This window comes from Monodelphis domestica, chromosome 2 (genome assembly GCF_027887165.1).
Source record: "Monodelphis domestica isolate mMonDom1 chromosome 2, mMonDom1.pri, whole genome shotgun sequence".
Lineage (NCBI taxonomy): Eukaryota > Metazoa > Chordata > Mammalia > Didelphimorphia > Didelphidae > Monodelphis > Monodelphis domestica.
In genome coordinates, this window is record NC_077228.1 from 285,983,143 (window position 1) to 286,005,630 (window position 22,488).

At 42.8% G+C, this 22,488-nt stretch overlaps 1 protein-coding gene and 1 long non-coding RNA gene across 2 annotated transcripts; one reads left to right on the forward strand and one right to left on the reverse strand.

Moving 5' to 3' along the window:
• Positions 1-43: 43 nt before the first annotated feature.
• LOC103093042 (uncharacterized) lies at positions 44-12,083 on the reverse strand. The gene is made up of 3 exons (XR_001628266.2): positions 11,953-12,083; positions 8,983-9,054; positions 44-8,888 (listed from the first exon to the last, which is right to left on the reverse strand). It is a non-coding gene; the product is annotated as an uncharacterized LOC103093042 (long non-coding RNA).
• RPL7L1 (ribosomal protein L7 like 1) lies at positions 11,803-22,021 on the forward strand. The gene is made up of 7 exons (XM_001363222.5): positions 11,803-12,215; positions 13,546-13,654; positions 15,276-15,439; positions 17,870-18,007; positions 18,409-18,518; positions 18,690-18,904; positions 20,409-22,021. Exons 1-6 carry the CDS (start codon positions 12,202-12,204, stop codon positions 18,896-18,898), a joined length of 744 nt encoding a protein of 247 aa, XP_001363259.2. The 5' UTR covers positions 11,803-12,201; the 3' UTR covers positions 18,899-18,904; positions 20,409-22,021.
• Positions 22,022-22,488: the final 467 nt, after the last annotated feature.

A 22,488-nucleotide genomic window follows, 5' to 3' on the forward strand; every position in this document is an offset into this window, starting at 1 on the left:
CCCCTCAGCCTGCTTCTCTCCCATTCTCACTCCCTCAAAAAAGTGTTCACTGGGAACAGGAGCTCCGTTTTACCACATCATTATCACCGGCAGGAGAGAGGACAAAGTCTTCTAGGCAAAATTTTGCTGAACTAAAAGGAAGAGAACCTGGTTATTCAATTAGGAAGCTTAGCTCTAAGCATCTCAGACCCTAACCTGCACAACTTTGTCCTCAGCAGACAGACTACTGCTCTTAAGTATGACTGACAAAGGTTTATAAAGTTTCTTCTTCCCAATAAATCTATGAAGGCAGGTAGTGGAAAATGTCATGATCATAACTGAGGGAATCAAGGCGCAGCAAATTTGAATGCTTATCCTGTGCTACCTGACAGTGATTGGTGGAATGGGGTCTCTGGCTGCCAACATTTGTGGGGGTGGGGAGGTAATTAACCAGGGATAACAGGGGAAGAAAGAGAACTGTCGTGTTAAAATAGAGCACTGTTCATGGGAATCATTAGGACATTCTTGTCATCATTAAGCTGGTTTTGTTCAGTTCAACAGTTCAGCAAATAGAATGAGCCTATTATATATACCCCAACAATGAGGAGAAAGGGAAAGGAAAAGAGGGTGGCACTCTCTTCATTAACTGACCAAATGGAAATGATGGCCCAATTGATTTCACTCTGGATACATATTTGGTTGAAATGTACTAAGAAATGCTTGTCATCTGATTTAAAATCAGTCCCATGTCACTTTGCATAACCACTAGCCCTTCCCCTCAACCCCCAAGCAGCTTGGCAGCCACCTAACAACGTTGATGCCCTCCAAATCTCATTTACCGGGACAGTGTACTGTTGACTTTGCCTAAGTTTTTCCTAGAAGTCCAGAAGTGAAAAGTTAAATATTTTCTCTAATTTAGTTGATGACCACCCACCCCTTCCACATACTTAAAATAACATGAAGAAACTAAGAGTTTGCAAAAGATTTTTTAGTATACAACAAACAGGAATTTGATCCAGACCCTTGGCTATAGAGCAACTGTTCCTTTTCTTTTTTTAACCCTTATCTTCTCAGCATCAATACTATATATTGGTTCTAAGGCAGAAGATTGGTAAGGGCTAGGCAATGGGGGTAAAGGATCACACAGCTAGGAAGTGTCTGAGGTCATATTTGAACCCAGGACCTCCTGTCTGTAGGCCTGGCTTTCAATCCACTGAGCCACCCAGCTGTCCCCCAGTTGTAGATTTTATTTTTTTTTACATTGATTCTGGTAAAGTAACTAACAGTGGAGGTAACCCTCACTAATCTCTGTTGCAAGGGGCTGGCCACCCAGTCTGTTTGCTCTCACTAAGTCATCTGTTCCTATGCCTCTCCTCTTATTATTTGCTATAGTGCACCCTATATTGGACCCAGCCAATGAGGCAGAAGCTATCACATGGGAATCTGTGATTGAAGTTACCTTGTCTATGGAGCTCTGAGAGAAAGGGCCAAACCTTGATTTATGAACCTTATCTAGAGGTAGAAGTTTGCCCTAAGCTTGTCACCACTAAAGACTTGTGTGTGTGTGTGTGTGTGTGTGTGTGTGTGTGTGTGAGAGAGAGAGAGAGAGAGAGAGAGAAAGAGAGAGAGATATTGCCAGGAAAAGTAGGAGTCCAAATGGGCCCAGATTTGGGACTTAATGCTTTTAACTTTGGTATGGGTTTTGTTTTGTTTTTGTTTTTAACCCTGTTGCTTTGTTTTGTTTTGTTTTGTTTTAAACCCTTACCTTCTGTATTAGAATCAATTCTAAGACAGAATTGTGGCAAGGGCTAGGCAAATGGAGTTAAGTGAGTTGCCCAGAGTCACACAGCTAGGACATGTCTAGATTGGAACTCTGATCTTCCCAACTCCTGGCCTGGTACTTTATCTACTGTGCTATCTAGCTGCCCCTGAATCTGTTTCTTAAATTGTCCAAGACCTGAAGACCAAAATCTAAACACCTGGATTGTGGAATTAGCCAGCAGTTACCCAGTGTAGTGAATGCAGTAAAAGGGGAAGAGATTTAGATTTGGAGTCAGAAGGTCTACTACATTCAATTCCTGGAGCTTCCTGTGTGATTTGGGAGAAGTCACTTAGCCTCCCATAGGGTCAGTTTCCTCATCTGTGAAACTATCAATCTGAACTCTAAATTTAATGATTTCATGAATGACATGGGGAGGAGGAGGAGAAACTGACTTCCGAAGTGCCTCAGACTGGGTCAGGAAAATGGATCCAGTCTAACCTGTGTCAGCACCAGGACTTCCTCTGCCAGACTTTAGTGCCTTTAGCCTGGTCTTGTTCCAACCCAGCAAAATGATCTCTCTGGTGATAACAGGACCACTTGAATATTCATTTGCAGATGGAGGGCACTTGGGGAACTGGATCACAGGAGAGAAGAGAATGGACCATGGAGGAATCTTCTTGGACAGCCACTCCGGAGTGAGCTGCTCCCCTATGTCCCCACACCAGGGCCCTTGACACCATTTCCAAAAAAAGAATCTCTGGAATTATGTAAGTCACTGGGTATATATAATTCAGTTTGCATAAATATTTCAAGAACTCATCGATTGCATAAAGCAACCTATACCTGTGATATAAATGACATGCTCTCAAATTTCTCTAATAGGAGGTTTTAACCTTCTTAATAGTTACCTTTGGTACAACAAAATCTGAAAAGAGAAAGGGGCCCCCAGCAATGAGATGCCAGATGGGTAGATGGGCAGCTTAGCAGCTTAGCAAGGCCACCAGGGGAGAAGAAGACTCAACTGGGCTCTGGAGACCTGAATTTTAGGGTAATTTCTGCCGCTTGCCTGACTATCATTTAACCTTACTAAGGCTGTTTCCCCAACTGTAAAATAGGATTTAAAAAAAAAAAATCTAAGTGGGCAGATGTCCTCCATCCCTCGGGATTTTTATCAAGTAAGATTTTAGATGTGAAAGAGGAATGAAAAGGCTAAAGTGCTGGCTGAGGTTACCCCTGGAATAATTAAGAGCAAGCAATTTTGGTTTTTTCCTCTGGTCCCCCTGTACTATATTACAAGAATAGTTTCCAGCTCCCTTCCTAGTCTTCCCATGTCCATGAATCATAAATTTAGAGCTAAAAGGAACCTCAGTAGTCATCCAGAACAGTGTCACCATTTTACAATGAGTAGCCAGGACCAAGCAAGTTGTGACTTGCAAGGGATACACAGTTAGAAAGTGACAGCAAGATTCAAACCCAGGCCCTCTGACTCCAAAACTAGCACCCTTATATCTTGGTCATTATGAGGCTGCTGTCTCTCCCGTCCCTTTCTTTCCTCTTCCTCTTCTCTCTTCATCTTCTCCTTTTCCTCTCTCCCTCTCTTTCACTTGTCCTCTCTCCTCTCTTTTCCCTTTTCCCTTTCTCCTGCCTTCTTTTCTATTCTTCCCTTTCTCTCCATCCCTTTTTTCTCTCCCCCTCTATTCCTCTCTCCCTCTTTCTCTCCCTGTCCCTATCCATTTTTTCTCCATCTTTCTCCCTCTCCCTCTCTATTACTCTCTTCCTCTCTTGCCCTCCCTCTCTATTCATTTCTCCCTCCTTTTCTCCCTCTCCCTATTTCTCTCGCCCTTTCCTCCCACTCTCCTTCCTTTCTCCCTCCCTTCTTTTCCTTCCTGCTCCTGCTTACTTTGGCTTCAGTTACAAATTAGGACAAAATATCTAAAGCACTGGATTTCTCTTCAGAGCATCTGGGTCTGGATGCTGGTTGTGATAATTGTTACCCATATGACCTTGGGAGCATTCCTTAACTTCCATAGACCTGTTTCTGTAAAATGAAAGGGTTGGACTAAATTGATCTCTGTGGTCACTTCCAGCTCTAAAGTCTAGGACTGACCGGCAAAGTCTAGATTCTTTTCCTTCCATATTCCTTAACCTGGTGGCTCCCCTTCCCTGGCTTTTTTTTTTTAATAGACCAATAATTTCAGAGACCTTCTTGTGAGGAAATTTCCTCTCCCAGGACAACAGAGGAAGTACTCTGAAGCTTACAGTGCAAATTGCCTAGCCCAGTGGGGCTCCAGACTTTTTGGATTATACACTCATCTCGGTAAAAAAAAAAAAGTTAGAACCCTTACCTCCTATCTTAGAATTAGTCCTGGGTGTACATCCCAAGATAGAAAAGCAGTGAAGGTTAGGCTTGCCCAGGGTCACACAACTAGGAAGTGTCTGATTTGAACCCAGGACCCCCCCATCCCTAGGCCTGGTTCTCAATCCATGGAGCCACCTAGCTGCACCCCTCAGTAAAAATGTTCCCAGCACACACTCCAGATATGTGTATATTTACTTATTTTAAAATCACATACAGGTATTGCTATACTAATAATGCTATCCAAGATAAAGATGAACTAACATTAGATCCTAGAATCAATAGGGAGCTACTAAGGGGGATGACATGATCATACTGTGCTTTAGGAAGCTCTCTTTGGGAATCATGCAGAGGATGGCTAGAAGAGGGGCAAGGGCTGAGAGACCAATTGGAGGCTACTGCAATAGTCCAAGGACTTGATGAGGACTCGAAGTCAGGAGGTTGGAGAAGGGGACAGATTGAAGAGGTGTTCTGGGGGGGAAGTGACAAGATCGGCTACCGGCTGGAAATGAGGGACGAAGAAGAACTAGGTGTCAGAGGTGGCGCTGGGCCGAAAAGCTGGGTGACCAGGAAGTCTGGGAAGATGGAGGAATTGTGGGGGGAAAGATAATGCTACTATGCAGATCAGATGTCTGGTCATCCTGTGGGACTCGCTCTGTCCCCCCTAAAATGAATAAGAGGTAGGATGGCAGAGCCCCCCTCTGAGGGTCACCTCCCATAGTGTGAGGTGATCTCTGGGGAAAAGGGGAGTTTTCCCAATGGCATCTGCAGGGCGGTGGCAGTGATTGCTGGGCTGCAATTATGTTACAGCCGCTTTGAGGAGCAAATGCTCGGCTCGGAATGGGGACAGTTGGGAATTCCACAGCAGAGGAAAGTATTGGGGGGGGGGGATGAGGGTAAGTGGTTGTCACTATGTTGGAAACAGCTCCGGGAGGGTGGGATGGAATCCCATCCTCCCTCCCGCATAGCCCTGGTTAATGACCCCTTGAGGCCGCTGACCCACACACCCTGAGGTTCAGGGTCTCCGCCAGGGTCACTGAGCCAGTATGTATGAGGTGGAAAACCCCCCAGTCTTCATGACTCTCTGGCTGGCTTTCCATGCTCTCTACACCATACTGCACAGCTGATCTTTGGGAAGGGTGTAGGGAGCAGACCCAGCTGGTGACCAGCGGCAGATAACATGTGACCATGAAGATAAGAGGTTTCCCTGCACACCATCGGCCGGCCCCGACAGGTTTGTAAGCGCTCGCCCCAAGCCTCCCTGACTTAACTCCATCTTTCTTACTTCCTTTCCCCCCTCCGTGCGGGGCCTGCCCACCGTCACCCAGGCCTGTCCTCCCAGGATAACAGTCTGCATGGTGGCGGCCCGCATTTGTGTAGCCCTTTAGCATTTACAAAGCACCTTCCTCCCTGGGCTCCTGTGCGGGAAGCAGAAATGGCTCCATGGAGAGGGCGCATGGATTAGGAGTCAGAGGACATGGCTGACCCAGCTCTGCTGCTGACCACCAGAGCACAACCTTGGTTAGGCTCCGTCGCCTCTGGCCACAGTGTCCTCGGCTGGCGGCAGCAAGAGGGCCGCCCATTATGTGGAGGAGGAAATGGGTTCAGAGGCAGTGGTTCACCAAAGCCTACCTCAGACTGGAAGATAGCAGTTAATGCCCTTTACCTCACACCGCCTCTTGAACCAAAGATGCTTTGAAGGCAGCTGGGAAGAAATGCATAAGAGGCGGGGATTGTTCTGGGTCTGTGCTAGGAAAACGCAGCAGGGTTGGAAGAGGAGAGAAGCCAGACACAGATAGGAAGTCTGTGGGAGCAGGTGAGTGCTTTCTGGGAGATTCGGCTGAGCGGCCGGAGCTCTCTGATCTCCACCCACCCTGGAAGGCCCAGTGCTTCAGGTAATCCCAAACAGCGCACCCTCCAGAGCTGACGTCTGGCTTGAGGGGATATATTCTTTGGCCTGGGATCCCCAGCATTATTAACCCCAAGTAGTGGGGAACAGCTAAACAACAGTTCTTTGTGTCCTGTTAGTGAAGATAAGACGCAGAAAAAAATGATCTCCGTCTGTAAACAGATCAGGTCAGATCGTGTCTGAACTGCTGGACAGCTGGAAGAATTAAGGGTATGGGGCAGCAGGGACAACTAGCACATGCTGGGGATACAGTCCTAGACTTGGAGACCAGAAGGAACTGAGTCAGAATCCTGCCTTTGACCTCTACTAGATGTGTGGCCCTTGGCAAGTCATTTAACCTCTATTTGCCTCAGTTTCATCTGTAAAATGGAGATAATAATAGCACCCATTTTCCCAAAGTTGTGAGGATCAAATAAGATAGCTTTGGGGTTTTTTTGTTTGTTTGCTTTTTTAGTCTTACTTCCTGCCTTAGAATCTAGGTGACTTCTAAGACAGAAGAATAGTAAGGGCTAGGCAGTTGAATTTAGTGACTTGCCTAGGGTCATGCAGCTAGGAAGTGTCTGAGGCCAGATTTCAGAGATAGGCATGAAGTGCTTTGCGAACCTTAAGGTGCTATGTAAATGCTAGCTAGTATTACTATTATTATTTTATGAAGATATACTGAAAAGAATAGGGCTTTTCAAAGTATAAGTCTCTCCTTTTTTTTAAACCCTTATCTTCCATCCTCAACTCAACATTGTATATTGGTTCCAAGGCAGAAGAGTGGTAAAGTGAGGCAGTGGGGGTTAAGGGACTTGCCCAGGGTCACACAGCTGGGAAGTATCTGAGCGCAAATTTGAACCCAAGACCTCCCATCTCTAAGCCTGGCTCTCAATCCACTGAGCTACCCAGCTGCCCCCCAAAGTATAAGTCTCTTAAAGCCAAGACTGCAGTTTCTTCTAAGCCTAGCACATAGTAGGCTCTTAATAAATTATTGCTGATTGATTAATTCTTCAATAGTTTTTTTTCCATCCCACTGCCCTCTGAGAGACCAGCACAGTGCTAGGCACATAGTATTTGTTGAATGAATAAAGGATTTTGCCAGTGAGTCTTTCAATGGGTTCATTAAATGATCAGTCTTGCCCTGATAACCTTTTGGTTTAAAAAATATATATATTCTCATAGCCCCATCTGCTGGCAAAGAGAAGCCAAAAGAGAGTGGCAAGCCATCAACCAGCAATGGATGAATATGGGTATATCATTCCACACTTTAAGCATCCATATTCTCATCAACTTATTAAATGTCAGATATGGAAAGGCCTTTTCGGCCACATCCTGTCCAATCTGCTCATTCAACAGAGGAGGAGCCTGAGAACCAAAGAAAAGAAATGACTTGGTGGCAGCTGGGTGGTTCAGTGGATTGATAGCCAGGACAAGAAGGGAGGTCCTGGGTTCAAATCTAATCTTGCACACTTCACCCAGCTGTGTGACCCTAGACAAGTCACTTAAACCCCCATTGCGTAGCCCTTACTGCTCTTCTGCCTTGGAACCAATTCACAGTATTGATTCTAAGATGGAAGATAAGGGTTTAAAAAAATAAAAAGAAAGAAAAGAAAAGAAGTTATTTGCCCCAAAGTTATATAGCTAGTAAGTGGAAATGACAGGTCTTGAATTCAGGCCTTCATGAAAAAGGCCAAAAGTATTTCTATTACACCACTGGCCAAAGCCATTTCTTAATTTCTTTGCACAGAACCTAGCATAGAGAGATGCTGAGTCAGGATCAGCAAGTCTACACAGAAAGGGATAAGAGCATTGACTTGTGCCAGTAGACATGGGCTCCAGGCCAGCCTCTGACACTAATTTGATGTGCAGCCATGGCCACTCACTTTTTCTCAAGGCTCAGTTTTCCTCTTTTATAAATCAAGAGGACTGGACTATACAGAGTGTATTCAAAGGCCCTTTCTAGCTCTGACCCTGAGTGACAATGGCGGTATGTGTTTGGATGGGTACTGTCATTTGCAAGGTGCACAGCCCCTGCCCTTGGGGTGTTCATTCAGTCAAGCTTCTACCCTGGTGCCAAGTGATGGAGACAAGAAGATAGATAAGACCCCTGCTTCCGAGGAGGCCTCAATCTAATACAGCCTCTTCCCCATATTCACTCACCAAATCAAGCAGTGGATAAACAAATATTCATTGAATGCCCAGCCTGGGCTAAACTTTTGGTCTGAGTCAAAGAAGCATGAGCCCAGTGCCTTGTCCCCAGAGGGCTTAGTCAGCTTGGGGCAGGGATATACTAATGAGTGAAACAGAAGATCCTATATTCTCAAGGCACACCTTCTGGGCCAAAAGCTTAATCTGACAAAAAGATATTCATTTTTGTTAAAGTTTGCTAGGAGTATACTTTATTTTAAAAAATCAGGGGCAGCTGGATGGCTCAGTGGACTGAGAGTCAGGCCCAGACAGGACTTCCTGGGTTCAAATCTGACCTCAGACACTTCCTAGCTGTGTGACCCTGGGCAAGTTACCTAACTTCCATTGTCTAGCCCTTAGGGCTCTTCTGCCTTGGGGGCAGGCCCTTGTATTCCTATACTTTCTAGTGTTTTCAATAGAAATGAGTGTTGTATTTTGTCCAAGGCTTTTTCTGCATCTTTTGAGATAATCTTGTGATTTCTGTTACCACCCTTCTTCCTTGAACACGGTATTGATCCTGAGACAGAAGCTAAGGGTTTCAAAAAAATAAAAAACCGGCCCATCCAGGGAAATCAAGACTGCACAGCTGCCATAGACATTAGCTGTGACTGTGACAGGATTTTAGGCCTGGGAATGTTAAAGGATACTTTCTGAACTGGACCACTCTTTGGGGGAAGAGTCTTCCATAGGCTTCTCCGGCCTCAGGGACCCTCCTGGAATGGAAGATAGACAGCCAAGGCTTCGGGTTAGGACTTCCCTGGGGGGCCAGGAGACAAAGTTCCTACCAGACAGTATTACAATGATTACCTTGTTCTGGTTAGCTAGGAGTATGAAGACTTTCAAAAGCAGCTGGATAGGAAATAGCATTTCCATACTGGCCTGGAAGCAAAGACATCATAGTTTGTATTAAATAATAGATGATGTGAATGCAAAGGGCAGAGCCAAGAGTAAGCCTGGACAACAGTTACTGAGGTTTTGATTACATGTTCCTTCAAAACGTATGAACAGCCCTGATTTCCTCTGATACCCTATAAGAAGGGCACTTTGCCTCTGCTACAGCCTTTCCACTGGTCTGGCTGACTTGGGTTATGTGGTTCCATCTACTGAGGCTGAATAGCTTTGGAGGAAGTTGGGAAACCTTGTTTAATGGATCCACTAGAAATGTATCTAATCTCACAGGAACTTTCATGCACCTAGGTTTTTCTTCTTTTCCTATATTAGTTCTTTGTTCTCACAATGGCAACTATTTCAGATCTTTTTTTGGTCTTCCAACCTCCCAACTGAGAATATATATGTGTAAACACACATATATGTGTGTATACACATATGGTGTATACACATATGCCCACACGCTCACGCACACACACACACACACATATATTTCACTTAGAAAACTGAGATCATCCTTTTGAGAGTTCTGCCTTTTCTCCTTCTTACCCTCATCCCTCGGACATCCTTTTCCACTACATTTTCAAATAAATCACCTTTCTCCTTGCCAAGGCATCCCTTCTACTTATATATTGATCCCATTCCATCCCATCTTCTCCAGCAAATTGTTCCCATTTAATATGCTCTCTTTATAATCTTCACTCTCTTCTTAGATACTGGTGGTTCCTTCCCTAATGCCTACAAACATGCCTATTTTCCATCTCTTAAAAAACAAAAACAAAACAAAACAAAAAACCTTATTACATCCTACCATCCCAGCAAACTGTTGTTGTTCAGGAGTTTTTTAGCTATGTCTGACTTCATAACCCCATTTGGAATTTTCTTGGCAGAGATACTGGGATGGTTTGCCATTTTCTTCTCCAGCTCCTTTGACAGATGAGGAAACTGAGGCAAAACAGGGTGATGTGGCTTGCCCAGGGTCACACAGCTAGTAAGTGTCTCAGGCCAGATTTAAACTCAGGAAGACTCCAGTCTTGGCACTCCATCTACTACCTAGCTGCCCAATTCCCTGCTATCATCCTATATTTCTCCTCCCCTTCTCAGCTAAATTCCTATCTTCTCACTCTCTTCTAAACTGTTTGTGATCTTGCTTCTGACCTCATCATTCAGCTGAAACTGCTCTCTCCAAAGTTACCAATGATTAATTTTATTGCCAAAATTAATAGTCTTAATCACAATCCCAAAGGACTCTTAATAAAGCATGCTAGCTAGAGCTGATAGACCCTGTCTACAAACTGAAGCATATTTTCTTTCTGGACATGACTAAGGAATTTGTTTGGCATGACTATATTTGTAAAATGGAGTTTGTTTTTCTTGCATTCTCAACAGATGGAGGAAGGGTGAGAAAAGAAGAAAGAATTCAGAACTGAAAAAATAAAACTGAAAAATTTTTGTAAAGACCTAAAGAGGTTAAAAAAATCAAATGGTCTCTCAGTTCTCATCCTTCTTGACCCCTCTGCAAGTATTTGAAATTACAGATCATCTCCTTCAGAAGTCTCTTCTTTCATGACATTACTATCTCTTGTTCTAATTCTACTTGTATGATTGCCCCTTCTCAGTCTCCTTTGCAGTATTTTTGTTTTGTTCTCTTTTTTCCTTGTTCTCTTCATCTCACTGACTTACTTGGTGATCTCATCTCCCATGGGGTTCAATTACTTTCTTTATACTGATGATCCCCAGATATATATCCAATCTAATTCTTTTTTCAGTTTGGCCCATTTCTACCCTTCTATTCTTAATACACTTCATTCTCCTTTGTGGTCCAGCAATAGTTGCCAGCTTGCTATTCCTCACACAAGAAGGTTCTACCTACTATTTCCCTGCCTTTGCACTGGCTGTCCTCCATGCCTGGAATGTTCTTCTACTCCATCTTCCCCTCTTTAAAAAACCAGTCTTCAAGACAACTCAAATGCCACTTTGGGTTGGAAGTGTTTCCTAATGTCCTTATGGCTAGAGCCTTCCCCTTTACTGCCTTCTACTATTGGAAAATGTATCTTGTTTGCACCTATTTATACATGTAGGCTTCCCTATTAAAATGTAAACTCAGGGCAGGGACTGCCCTCTGCTCAAAACCCTTAAAATAGGCTCTCTGCCCCAGAAAAGGGTGTGTCATTACCAATGGCTGAAGCCTATCAAATAAGTGATTTAATCATCCATAAGCATCCCATTGCCACCCTTGTGTACTTCCAAACTCCTCCTGGGGGATGTCCTCAGTTGCCTCTTTAAGGAACATGTATGCCAGGGACTTCCATTACTGTGGGCCTCCTTGTGCCCAAACTGATTCCAAGTCACATCCCCTACACTAAAATTTTTTTACAAATCGCGTTCACACTTTATAATTATCCCTTTTGATTCTCACAGTTACCCTCAAAGGTAGGTCCTGCAAGTACAATATTATCTGGATTTCACAGAAGGGAAACTGAGTTACAAATAAATCAGTGATTTGTCTAAGAGCACACCGATGACTAGCACTGGGCTCATCCTATCGCACTGAAACTGTTTCTTTAAAAACAATCAGTCCATTCAGATTACAGAATAGGTAGGATTCCTAAACCGTTTTTCTGTTGGATCTATCATCCAAATCGGAACACAGAATAGAACAAGAAATTGCCGTTTTAGGGAGTTTGGGGAGGTCTAGGACTGGCGCCGGAAGTGTCGTCACCATCAACCAACTGGAATTGTGGGAAATGTGGTTTGTTATGAACGCCGAAAACTTCCCCTACTCTGCCAAAGAAGATTGTAATGCTGAAAGGGTCCCAGTGTTTACAGATTTGCGTCTTCCAGGGAACGCCTGCGAAGCTGCTCTGCCTTATGGGAAATGTAGTTTACCTCTATTCGGTTTGGAAGAAGGCGCAGGACAGTGATGAAAAAGATTCAGTATCTTCCCTGGAAGCAGGGTCTGGATACCATTGCTGCTGTTCTATTTAAATCAGCTTCATTTTCCTGAGGTGGGAATCTCTCCAGTCCGCTGCTAAAGTAGTCCAACTCTAGGATCAAATTAGCCTAGAAGGGGTGGCGTGTGCGTCTCTTTACGGCAGGGCGTGTGGCTGCGCATACTCAGTAAGAGAAGCAGGAAAGATGGCGGAGCCCGAGTGAGTCTTTTTCCCCTTTTTGGATTGCGAGACATCCGCCGACATCCGCGGGTTTGGGTTTTTGTCCAGAGGTGGGAGTGGGTGGGGAATTTTTGGGTTCTTGTGGAGTGGCCAGTTTGGGGGGTTCGGTGTGTGGGTGTGGGAGGGGTGCCTTTAGGGCAAGTGGAAGTGGCCGCGGGACCCAACTTCTCCCCGGGCCTGCCTCGATTTAACCCGAAAGTATGGACGAAAGCGCCAGAATGCGCTGGGGTCAGTGCTTCTGGAAGTGTTGCACTGCGTTGTCTGATCCGGGTAGTGGGAACAGCAGCAGACCGCTTTTAAGGGGTCTTCTACCTCTCCCGGGTCAAAAATAGCATGAATCCGTAGCTATGTGGCGGGCGGGATGGGGGGGGAGGGTTATGACATTTTCGGAAAATGAACTGAACAAAAAGGCAAAGGATTAGATTAACAAGCATCTTTTAAACGTATGCTGGGGGGGGGGGGGTAGAAAGAAGTTTTAAAGAATGTATCCGCATAGGAGGCTTCTGCCCTAGTGTTTTTGCGGTCCCTGTAATGCCCTTCCTTCTCATCTTTTCTTGGAGCCTATTAACTCCCTTCAAAGCCTAAATTAGATAGCATAGAATTCAAGAGGCCTTTCTTGAATCCCACGGTTGTGTTCACTCTCTTCCCCATGCCTGTGTGTTTTTATTGTATATGATTGCCTACAAAATATTATATTACCCTAGCTTCTTCAGGCCAGTAATAGCCCCCTTTCGGGTCTCTATTTTCAGCATATGTTACTTAGTGGATGTTTTTTTAATAGGTGTCTGTTCTTGGGCTACCTAATCCATTTAAGTTGGATTCCCGGAGACATTTAATTGCATTGTGACTTCTGGCAAATCACAATCTCCCCCGAGGTTTCCTCATATGTAAAATGGAGAAGAAAATAGCATCTACTTTCCAGGAATGTTATGAAAAATCCGAGGTTACAACATGTTAAATAAAGGCCTCTTTCTGAGCATGATTATACCTCTTCTGTAAAGGGTCTGTGCAAACCTTAAAGAAGGATGTAAATGATAGTTATTATTGTTTGACCTCTGCCCTCCTAGAATACAGCCTCTCCACACAGTTCAAATACATTAGGAAAATGCAAAACAGATTTGAGGAGAGAAATTGGAAAAGTCATGAGGAAGTGTTCAAATTCAGTTTTAAAGGATGACCAGAAACTCAATGGGGAAAGTAGTGGGGAAAGGCATTCCATAGAAACCTGCCTGAACAGAGGCACAAACTGTAAGAAAGAATCTACTCAACTACAAATAGCCTGTGTTATACTAATTGTTTTCTAAACTAGGACCAAAAGAAAGATTCCTTTGGTTCCGGAGAATCTCCTGAAGAAGAGAAAAGCTTACCAAGCACTCAAAGCCACTCAGGCGAAGCAGGCACTTTTGGAAAAGAGGAAGGTAAGGACCTAAGATGAAGGGAGGCCACATCTCGCCATCAAGCTTTCTGTGCTCAATCATTCTCTTTCCACAGTGGGCTCATGGTCAGCTATGTGGTGAAATGAAGTAAGGCCTGACAATGAGTAGCTGGATGACTTTGAACTATCATTTAACCCTTTTAAAATCTCTGTTTCCTTATCTGTAAAATAAGCTAACGATCCTGCGTTACAGAGTTATTGTGAGGCACAAATGAGATTGTGTATGTATGTTTTAAAACCCTGTATAAATTTCAGTATTATTTTTACTATCCTCCATATTGACTATTCCACTTAATATGTTGGCTCACCAGTCCATGTTTTACTTCTTATTAATAAGCACCTCCTCAGTTCCGTGCCAGAAGAAGGGTCAGGGGTAGGCAAGCCAAGTTAAGTGACTTGCCCAGGGTCACACAGCTAGGAAGTATCTGAGGTCATATTTGAACCCAAGACCCTCCATCTCCAGGCCTAGCTCTATCCACTGAGCCACCTAGCTGCCTTTAGTGCCTACTATTTGTAAAACTACAGGGAATATTTTAGAGTCTAGAAGGCCCAGAAAAGAAGAAAATTGTCACTGCTCTCAGACATATTGAAGATGACACAAATACCAATTGCAAAAGCTAAATCTCCAAAGAATGAGGACTCCTTGAGAGCAAGGGCTGCTTCATTTTTGTCTTATTATACATAGTACCTGGCACTTAATAAAGGCTGGTTGGAAGACAGTATGGTATTTACATGCAGGGGGTAAGGATATAAAGATAGGGCCTAAGTGAGATTACAACAATCATTGGGATACAAGACTACCTTTAGCCTTTACTGAGTGGGCAGGGGCAATATACTTCTTAGAGCTTTCTATTAAAGGTTCTTGTCTCCATGAAGTCTTATTAAAAATAACACTATCCTCATTTCATTCTTGTGCTAATTTGTATATTTTGAGCAACTTTTCTCTTCAGTTGTTTATAATCTATTTGACCCTTCTCAGTAATAAGCTTCCAAGGCATTCAAAGCCCCTGATGACAAGAATAATATTCTATACTTGTGCCAGGTTCCTTGAAAACAGCATTTGGAGGGGAGAGGACAGCTAGATATTACAGTGGGTAGAGAGCCAGGCCTGGAGTCAGAGATCCTGCATTCAAATCTAGCCTCAGACACTTCCTAACTGTGCGACCCTGGGCAAGTCACTTAATTCCCATTGCCTAGCCCTTATCACTCTTCTGCCTTGGAACCAATACTTAGTATAGATTCTAAAACAGAAGATATGGATTATTTGAAAAGAAAGAAAATGACATGTTTTTGTTTAGTTTTTTTTTTCCTAATTGAATGCAGGCTAATTTTTTATTGTCACATCAGCTCAAAATTAGAAATCTAGGTCCCTAAGAAGTTTTATCTTTTATAAGGGGTAAATTTAGGGGTGTTTTTCTCACTTTTGTCCTGGGCCTTTTGACTATTCAGATTACTGGGACCGTTTCACCTTTAAACAAGGAAAATACATTTGTTCTCTTCACAGCATTGACAATAGATGAATGATAGTAACTAAATCAGGTTTGCAAAAACAAAGATAATTGAAATATAGACTGATATAGAAGACCTGTTTTGTCTATTCTCAGCAAAAGAGAGGGACTCAGCTCAAATTCAAGCGGCTGGAATCATTTGTCCATGAATCCCATCGGGTAGTCCGTGATGTAGCTCGTCTCAGGCGCCTGGATTCAAAGCCTGGGTGCTACGTGCTGAAGGATGGACAGCACCTGGGCTTTGTGGTCCGGATGGAGAGGTAGGCAACCCACTCACCCCCAATCAGGGATTGGGCAGATTCATGAGTTCTACTGTTCTTAGTTCATAGCAGCCTTGATGGATTCATATTTAAGTACTTGTATGCTTTTTCTTTCAAACTGACCTCATAGCTGAATTTTTGTAGTCCATGTGGCCATTTTTCATCTTTACCTACAAACCATCCTTGAGTGCTAATAATTCTTTAAGTAGGTGGACTGTGGCCACTTATTAGTAAAAAGATTTGGAGGAACTGGGGCTTTGGGAGGACCAAAGGCAGACACTGCATTCTAAAGACTCATGGATTACCAGAGACTTTGCATTTTCCTTGAAATGTGGTCTTAGAAGAAGCCATTTTAGAGGCAGCTAGGTAGCACAGTTGATAGAGAGCCTGGTATGGAGTCAGGTGGTCCTGGGTTCTAATTTGACCTCAAGATACCGCCTAGCTGTATGATCCTGGGCAAGTCACTTAACCCCAGTTGCCTAGCCCTTGCTATTTCTTCTGTTTGAGAGCACAAAAGGTAAGGGTTATTTTTTTTATGAGCAATCTTAAAGGTTATTATGTTCTACCCCATAATTTTATAGATGAGGAAACTAAGGCCTAGTTAAAATTAACTTGCCCATGGCCACAAAGCTAGCAAATAGTAGAATGGTGACTAGAGCCTGTATCTCCTAACTGCTGCGACCTTTCCATTACCTTCTGCTTTAGCATAGGGAATTAGCACTGTATCGGGCTCCAATCATAATTAGCAGGTGTTGATTAAGAACTTAACACCTGTGAGTCCCAGGGCAAGGCAGAGTGGTAATAAAATAGTTATTAATAGCTTGAGACTTTGATAGGAGAGAAAATACAAAGAGTGATTACTGTGGGAGTTCAGAGAAACCTTTTAATTTAGTTAGAGAAGGCTCAACGCCTTGAAGCACTGTTGGGAGGTATTCTGAACCTGTGGGATGACACCAGTCAGACACTAGTGGCTTCTAAGTGTGGCAGGAAGACAGAATAAGCTTTTGTGTAGGAGAGGACTAAATGGCACCTTTGAGCCCTTTCCAGTTCTTAACATCTTGTGATTCTGATACTGGAAAGGAGACTGGTAATGAGTTCAGTTTTAATCATGTGGAGTTTGAAGTGACATCAGGACTTCCAAGTAAAACTATCCAGCAGGCTCAGATATGGAACTGAAACTCCGTGATAAGACTATCTTGGAGATTGGGATCACTTACCCATTTATAACTGATTATGCATTCAGTGAGAGAGAGTTGGCAATTTGGAAATACTTTCAGCTTGAACCAGCTTATCCAAACAAGGGTGTACCTGTCCATACAGAGGTAACGCCAGATCGCAGAACTACTCGATAAAGATAAGAAAAGCTTTATTTCTTACCATAAAGAACCCTATTACAGTCACAAAATGGAGAATTGGGCCTCTCACATAGTCCAGTCTCTGGACTGACATAGCTCTGAGATGACATACTCCACAACCAACCAACCAACCACCTGTGTTTCTTAAATAATGACTAGAATTTACTCCCTATTATAAAAGTCCTTGGAAAATTTAATCAGCTCTAACAGACACGAACACCTTTAGAGTTGAAGGAAGTTAAATCCTCTCACCTTTTTCCACTCCCCCCACACCCCCAATGTCATCTAGGACTGTTTTCAAGATACTTCTAGGAATCACCAAGAAAAGAAAAATTCACATGCTCTCAAGTTCTTTGAGTTAGAAACCATATTAAGTCTGCCTCCAATTTTTACTACACACTACTACTGTCAGAGCTTCCTAAAACATTGATATGACTCATGTCATTCCTTTGTTCAAAAACCTCAAGGGGCTACAAAATTAAAGTATCTGTTCCAAGTCAGAAGGAGCAATAAGAGCTTGGCAATTGGGGTTTAATGACTTGCCTGGGGTCACCTGGTTGCAAAGTGAGGCCAGATTCTCATTCTTCCTCCCTCCCTTTCTCTCTCTCCATCCCTCCATCCCCCTCCCCCCCTAATTGAGCCACCTAGCTGCAACTTAAAAGTGACTCTTCACAAAAATCATCAAATCATTGAACTTAAAAACAGGCCTTATTTTGCAAATTGGGTAATGTGATTTGTCCAAAATCACACAACTAATAATAAACAAGCAGGACTGAAACTGGAAGGACCTAGGAAATTGAACTTCACTCCAAAATGAAGCAGCAAGACATCTGAGCATAGTCTTGAGCTATAAAACACTTAAGTTAAATGCTAGCTATTAGTATTGTGTCTCTACTTTCTTCTGTTGACTCTTCCTTGCCAAGTTTCTGAGAACTGTTTGGAGAATAATAATATCTCAACTTCTGGGGGCAAGATCTTAACTGCTCAGGGAGAATGGATGAGCTATTTTTTCCAAAGAACTTTTCCAAGGCCTTAAACTTCACAGGAGACTAATTTCTATACTGTCTTTTATCAGGATTAATGGGGTGAGTGACAAGGTGATAAAGACAATAGAGGAACTTCGCCTGAAGAAAATTTATAGTGGTGTCTTTGTTAAAATGACCCCATCTTCCTTAAAGAAACTACGAATTATAGAACCTTATGTAGCCTGGGGGTGAGTAACTAGTTACTGATTGGGGGGGTGGGGGCAGGGATGAGGGTTGTATATTAAATATAAGGAAGAAGGAATTTATACTGAGGGGGGGAGGAAAGTAGTAGTGGGAAAACCTGGTGTCTTGTTCTTTGATGCTCATTTTACTGTGTGAAATTAAGTTCAACCATAGCCACATCTATAATGAAATTTGAACCTGCTGTGTATCAGATTCCAGAAGACACTGCTTTTCTGCTTTACCTCTAGTTTTGTGCCTTTGGAGGGCATGGGGGAGAGAGGGGCAGAACAGGGTTATTAGGGCACTCTTTGGGTTTATCATATTGTGACCACAAGCTGTAATTGGGAGCTTCTGGCTCATTTGCCTCCACAACTAAGAACTTGCCCTTTTTTTTTCCTTTTCACAGATATCCTAACCTAAAATCAGTCCGAGAGCTCATTCTAAAACGAGGACAAGCCAGGATAAATAATAAGAAAGTCTCCCTAACAGATAATACTCTGATTGAGGAGTATCTAGGTAAGGATTGAATCTTGGGTATCTGTTTCCTGTGATAATGGAGAGGGAAGGGGAGAGAGGGAGTGAGAATGTATAAAATTTGAGGGCAGATAGAATAAGAGACAAAGCTTACTTAACAAGCAGAAATTCATTGGAGCTTGGTGAATTCAATGAAGTTGGTGTGTTTCTCAGGGAAGTTCGGTATCATTTGCCTGGAAGATGTCATCCATGAAATCTACTCAGTGGGAGAGCATTTCCCCCGGGTCTCAAGGTTCCTGTGTCCTTTCCCCTTGTCCGTGGCCCGCCATGCTGCCAAGAATAGAGTGGGCTTCCTCAAGGAAATGGGCAAACCCGGCTATCGAGGTGAAAGCATCAATCAGCTCATTCGACAGCTAAACTAGACCCAGGTGAGATTGAACTCCTGTTTCTAAAGAGCTTTAGGACCCTATCTGGACGTCTTTGAAAAGAGAGAAAAACATTGAACATTTAGCTGCTTAGTGTACAAGAAAAAACCTGTACTTTGTAGTTGTTACACATGGGATTGTGGCAGCTCCAGTCCAATACAGTAACCTTGAGTTGCCCTATAACTGTTTTCATTTCAAAATGTATTGTTCTCTTGAAGTCTTTTAATATCAGAATAGAAATCTTTTTCTTCTCTCTCTTTTTTTTTAAACCTTTTCTGTTCAGTTAAGTGACTTGCCCAGGGTTACACAGCTAAGAAGTGCCTAAAGGTCAGATTTGAACCCAGGTTTTCCCAACTCTAGGCTTCAGTCTATCCACTGCCACCTAGCTGCACCTATCTTCCTTTTCTTTTTTCTTGTCTCTACTGAGACCTCAATCCCAACCTCTCCTTTGCCAACTTCTACCTAACTAGAAAAAAGTAACATAGTGTAAAACTGCTGGAATTTGGGTCAAGAAACCCAAGTTTGAGATCTGACTGAAATTTTCTGGCTCTCTGATTTTGGACAGGCCACTTACTCTCTGGGCCTCTTTTTCCTATGTATAAAATAAAGGAAATTGTGGCTGCCAGTACAGTGGCAGAGGGTTTGTAAAAATTTAACTTTGTAGCCTGGCATGGTGGCATATGCTTGTGATCTCTGCTACCAGAAAGGTTGTGAGGCTAGTGGATCACTTGAAGTCAGGAATTCATGACTGCTGAAGAACTAAAGCTGATAGAGGTATCTTTACTGTTTGGGTTTTGCCAATATGGCAAGCCTAGGGTAGGGGGCTGCCTGAGGAGGAGGAATAAACCAGTCCATGTCAGAAACCGCAGGTTAAGGCTTCTACTTCATGCCAGTGATGAGCAGTGGAATGGTTATATCAGGTTCATTGTACTTCCAACCTGTCGAGATAGGGAGACCAGGTCCAGTTCCCCCCCTTCCCCAAAAAAGTGACTTTAAACCTTTAAAAGGAATAAAAAAAAATGTGACATACCCCTATCCACCTCTCAGAACTGTTACACTGAAATTGGTCTATGATTTTATTTGTGTGGGGTCTCCCACCAGTGCTGGATCACTACCCTTCCATTATTTAGTAGATGGTCTTTGAGAATTGCTATAGCATCACCTTACATCCAACTCCAAAAAATTCTGTGACCATTTGCTTTTAGGGGTCTCAGAAAAGGGAGGATATGAAGATCCAAGGATTAGGAAGAAGAGTTAGAAGGGATTTAGATATTAGCTAATTTAATTCTCCCCTCCTCTGCCCTTTCACTTTACGCTCAAAGAAACTGAGACCAGAGAGGTCTCACAAATCAGAATTTGAGCTCAAGGGATTCTAGTTTCAAAGCTAATGCTTCCAGTATCGTACATTGAAGAGACATTCTCTTTTGATACTTGAGACTACTTAATAGCTTGAGTGTATGCTTTGATTGCTATAAGCTCCTATTAATTCAATTACTTTTTTCTCTAGGATCTCAGAAGATTTCTTTTTTTTCTGAGTTTATACCCAGTATCTTCAAAGAAGATTTCTTTTCTGCTGGAACTTTCTCCAGGAATTGATGAGTTGAGAAGATAAAGGATATCACCAATGTAGAAGGAATTTCTCTACCTTCTTTATTCTTCCTTAAGGAAGAAACCACATTGGTTTATCCAGCCAGCTTCATCTTGGATTAAATTCTAGTGACAAATGAAGAGGAGTGATTATATTTGCTATTCTGAAATTGGAAGCTAAATTAAACCCATCTCAGTTTTTCATGATGGCCTCTCATCCAAGGAGCAATCATCTATTTGACCATCTGTGATTCTCTACTCTGAGGGTTCAGTGTTATGAAATATGCTTTGTCACTCTGTTCTCCACCCAGAATAAGACAATGGGACCAGATCTGGAGTATGAAATAACTTTCAAGTACTGGGCCATCATCTCTTTGACACTTTTCATTGACAACTGTAGACGACTCATTGGTCCTGCCTAGCATTTATGTTAGGTGGCTTCCTATGCATCAGCACCTCTCTGGTGCCACCACTGTAACACACCAGGTCCCATTTCTTCCTGCCATTAATGTTTGCAAAATGCTTTACTGGGGCACCTGGGTGGCTCAGTGGATTGAGAACTAGGCCTAGAGTTAGGAGGTCCTAGGTTCAAATTTGACCTTAGACACTTCCTAGCTGTGTGATCCTGGGCAAGTCACTTAACCCCCATTGCCTACCCCTTACTTTTTTGCCTTGGAACCAATGCACAGGATTGATTCTAAGACGGAAGGTGAGGGTTTTTTGTTTGTTTTTAAACAAGAACTAAAAACACATGTTCTATCAATTAATACAACAGCCCTCTGGACTAAATTCCTATTATGCAAAGAGAAATTCATCTCAGTAACTTGTTAGCCCAGGGTCACACAGCTAAGAAATGTCTGTGGTGGAATTCAAACCCATGTCTTACTGGTCCCAAGTTCAGCAAACCATCTGCTACAATGTCCAAAAGATGGAGCCTTTAGCCAAGATTCCACATATGGTCTTAGTCATCAATAAGTATGCCCACCCTTCAATGGCCATAGGAGGGAAGATAGAGCAAGCATTTGTTAATCACCTACTGTGTTCTGAGTACTTTGCAGCCATTATCTTGGGAACATGACAGGAATCTTCCCCTTTCTTCCTAGGCAGCTCTTTTGAATCCATATCACTTTTTCTGATGCACTATTTAAGATGCAGAGCAGTTATCTTTGGCCCTTGAGAAAGGTGAAGCAGGCTACCATTTTAAGTCTGGTGATGGCATGTGTTGTGTTTCTCTACAAGAGAGCTACAACTTTTTTCTATGGTGTTTTTGATCCCTTATAAAATATTTTTCTATTACTTCAATGAGAAAAAGAATAAGCAATCTTACAATTGTGGAAACATCTTAAAAGTTCCCTGAAAAAACTGGATAGGTTCTAGCTAATTTTATGGCTCCTAATGGTTTAAGTGGGAAACTAGCCAAGAACTCTTCCCAGGTTACACTAATTGCTGGGAACCATGTAACTGGCATCCTTTTGTTAGTGTTCTCTTTCAAATGTCACCTTAAAGACCATATTAAAGCCATTTAACAACGAATGTAAGAGGATGTCATTTGTACTACCGCTTCCTGAAATATCTGCAAATACATACATACATATATATATATATATATATATATATATATATATATATATATATAATCTGATGTTGAATCATTTTGGTCATGTCCAATTCTTGCTGATGCCATTTGGGGTTTCCTTGGCCAAGATACTGTTTGCCATTTCTTTAGCGCATTTGGCAGAAGAGGAAACAAGGTTAAATGACTTACCCAGAACCAGCTCTGGCTTCTGTGCCACCTAGCTGGTTTTCAGGGACCCTTTAGGGTGCATGTAGAGAAACAGCTAGGAAGTGTCTGAGGCCTGATTTGAACCCAGGACCTTCCTTCTTAGGCCTGGATCTCAATCCACTGAACTACCTAGCTACCACTATATTTGGAGTATAAATTACATTTCTTTTATGAGAATTTTAAAAAAAAAAATTTTTAATTAAGATATACCAAACCA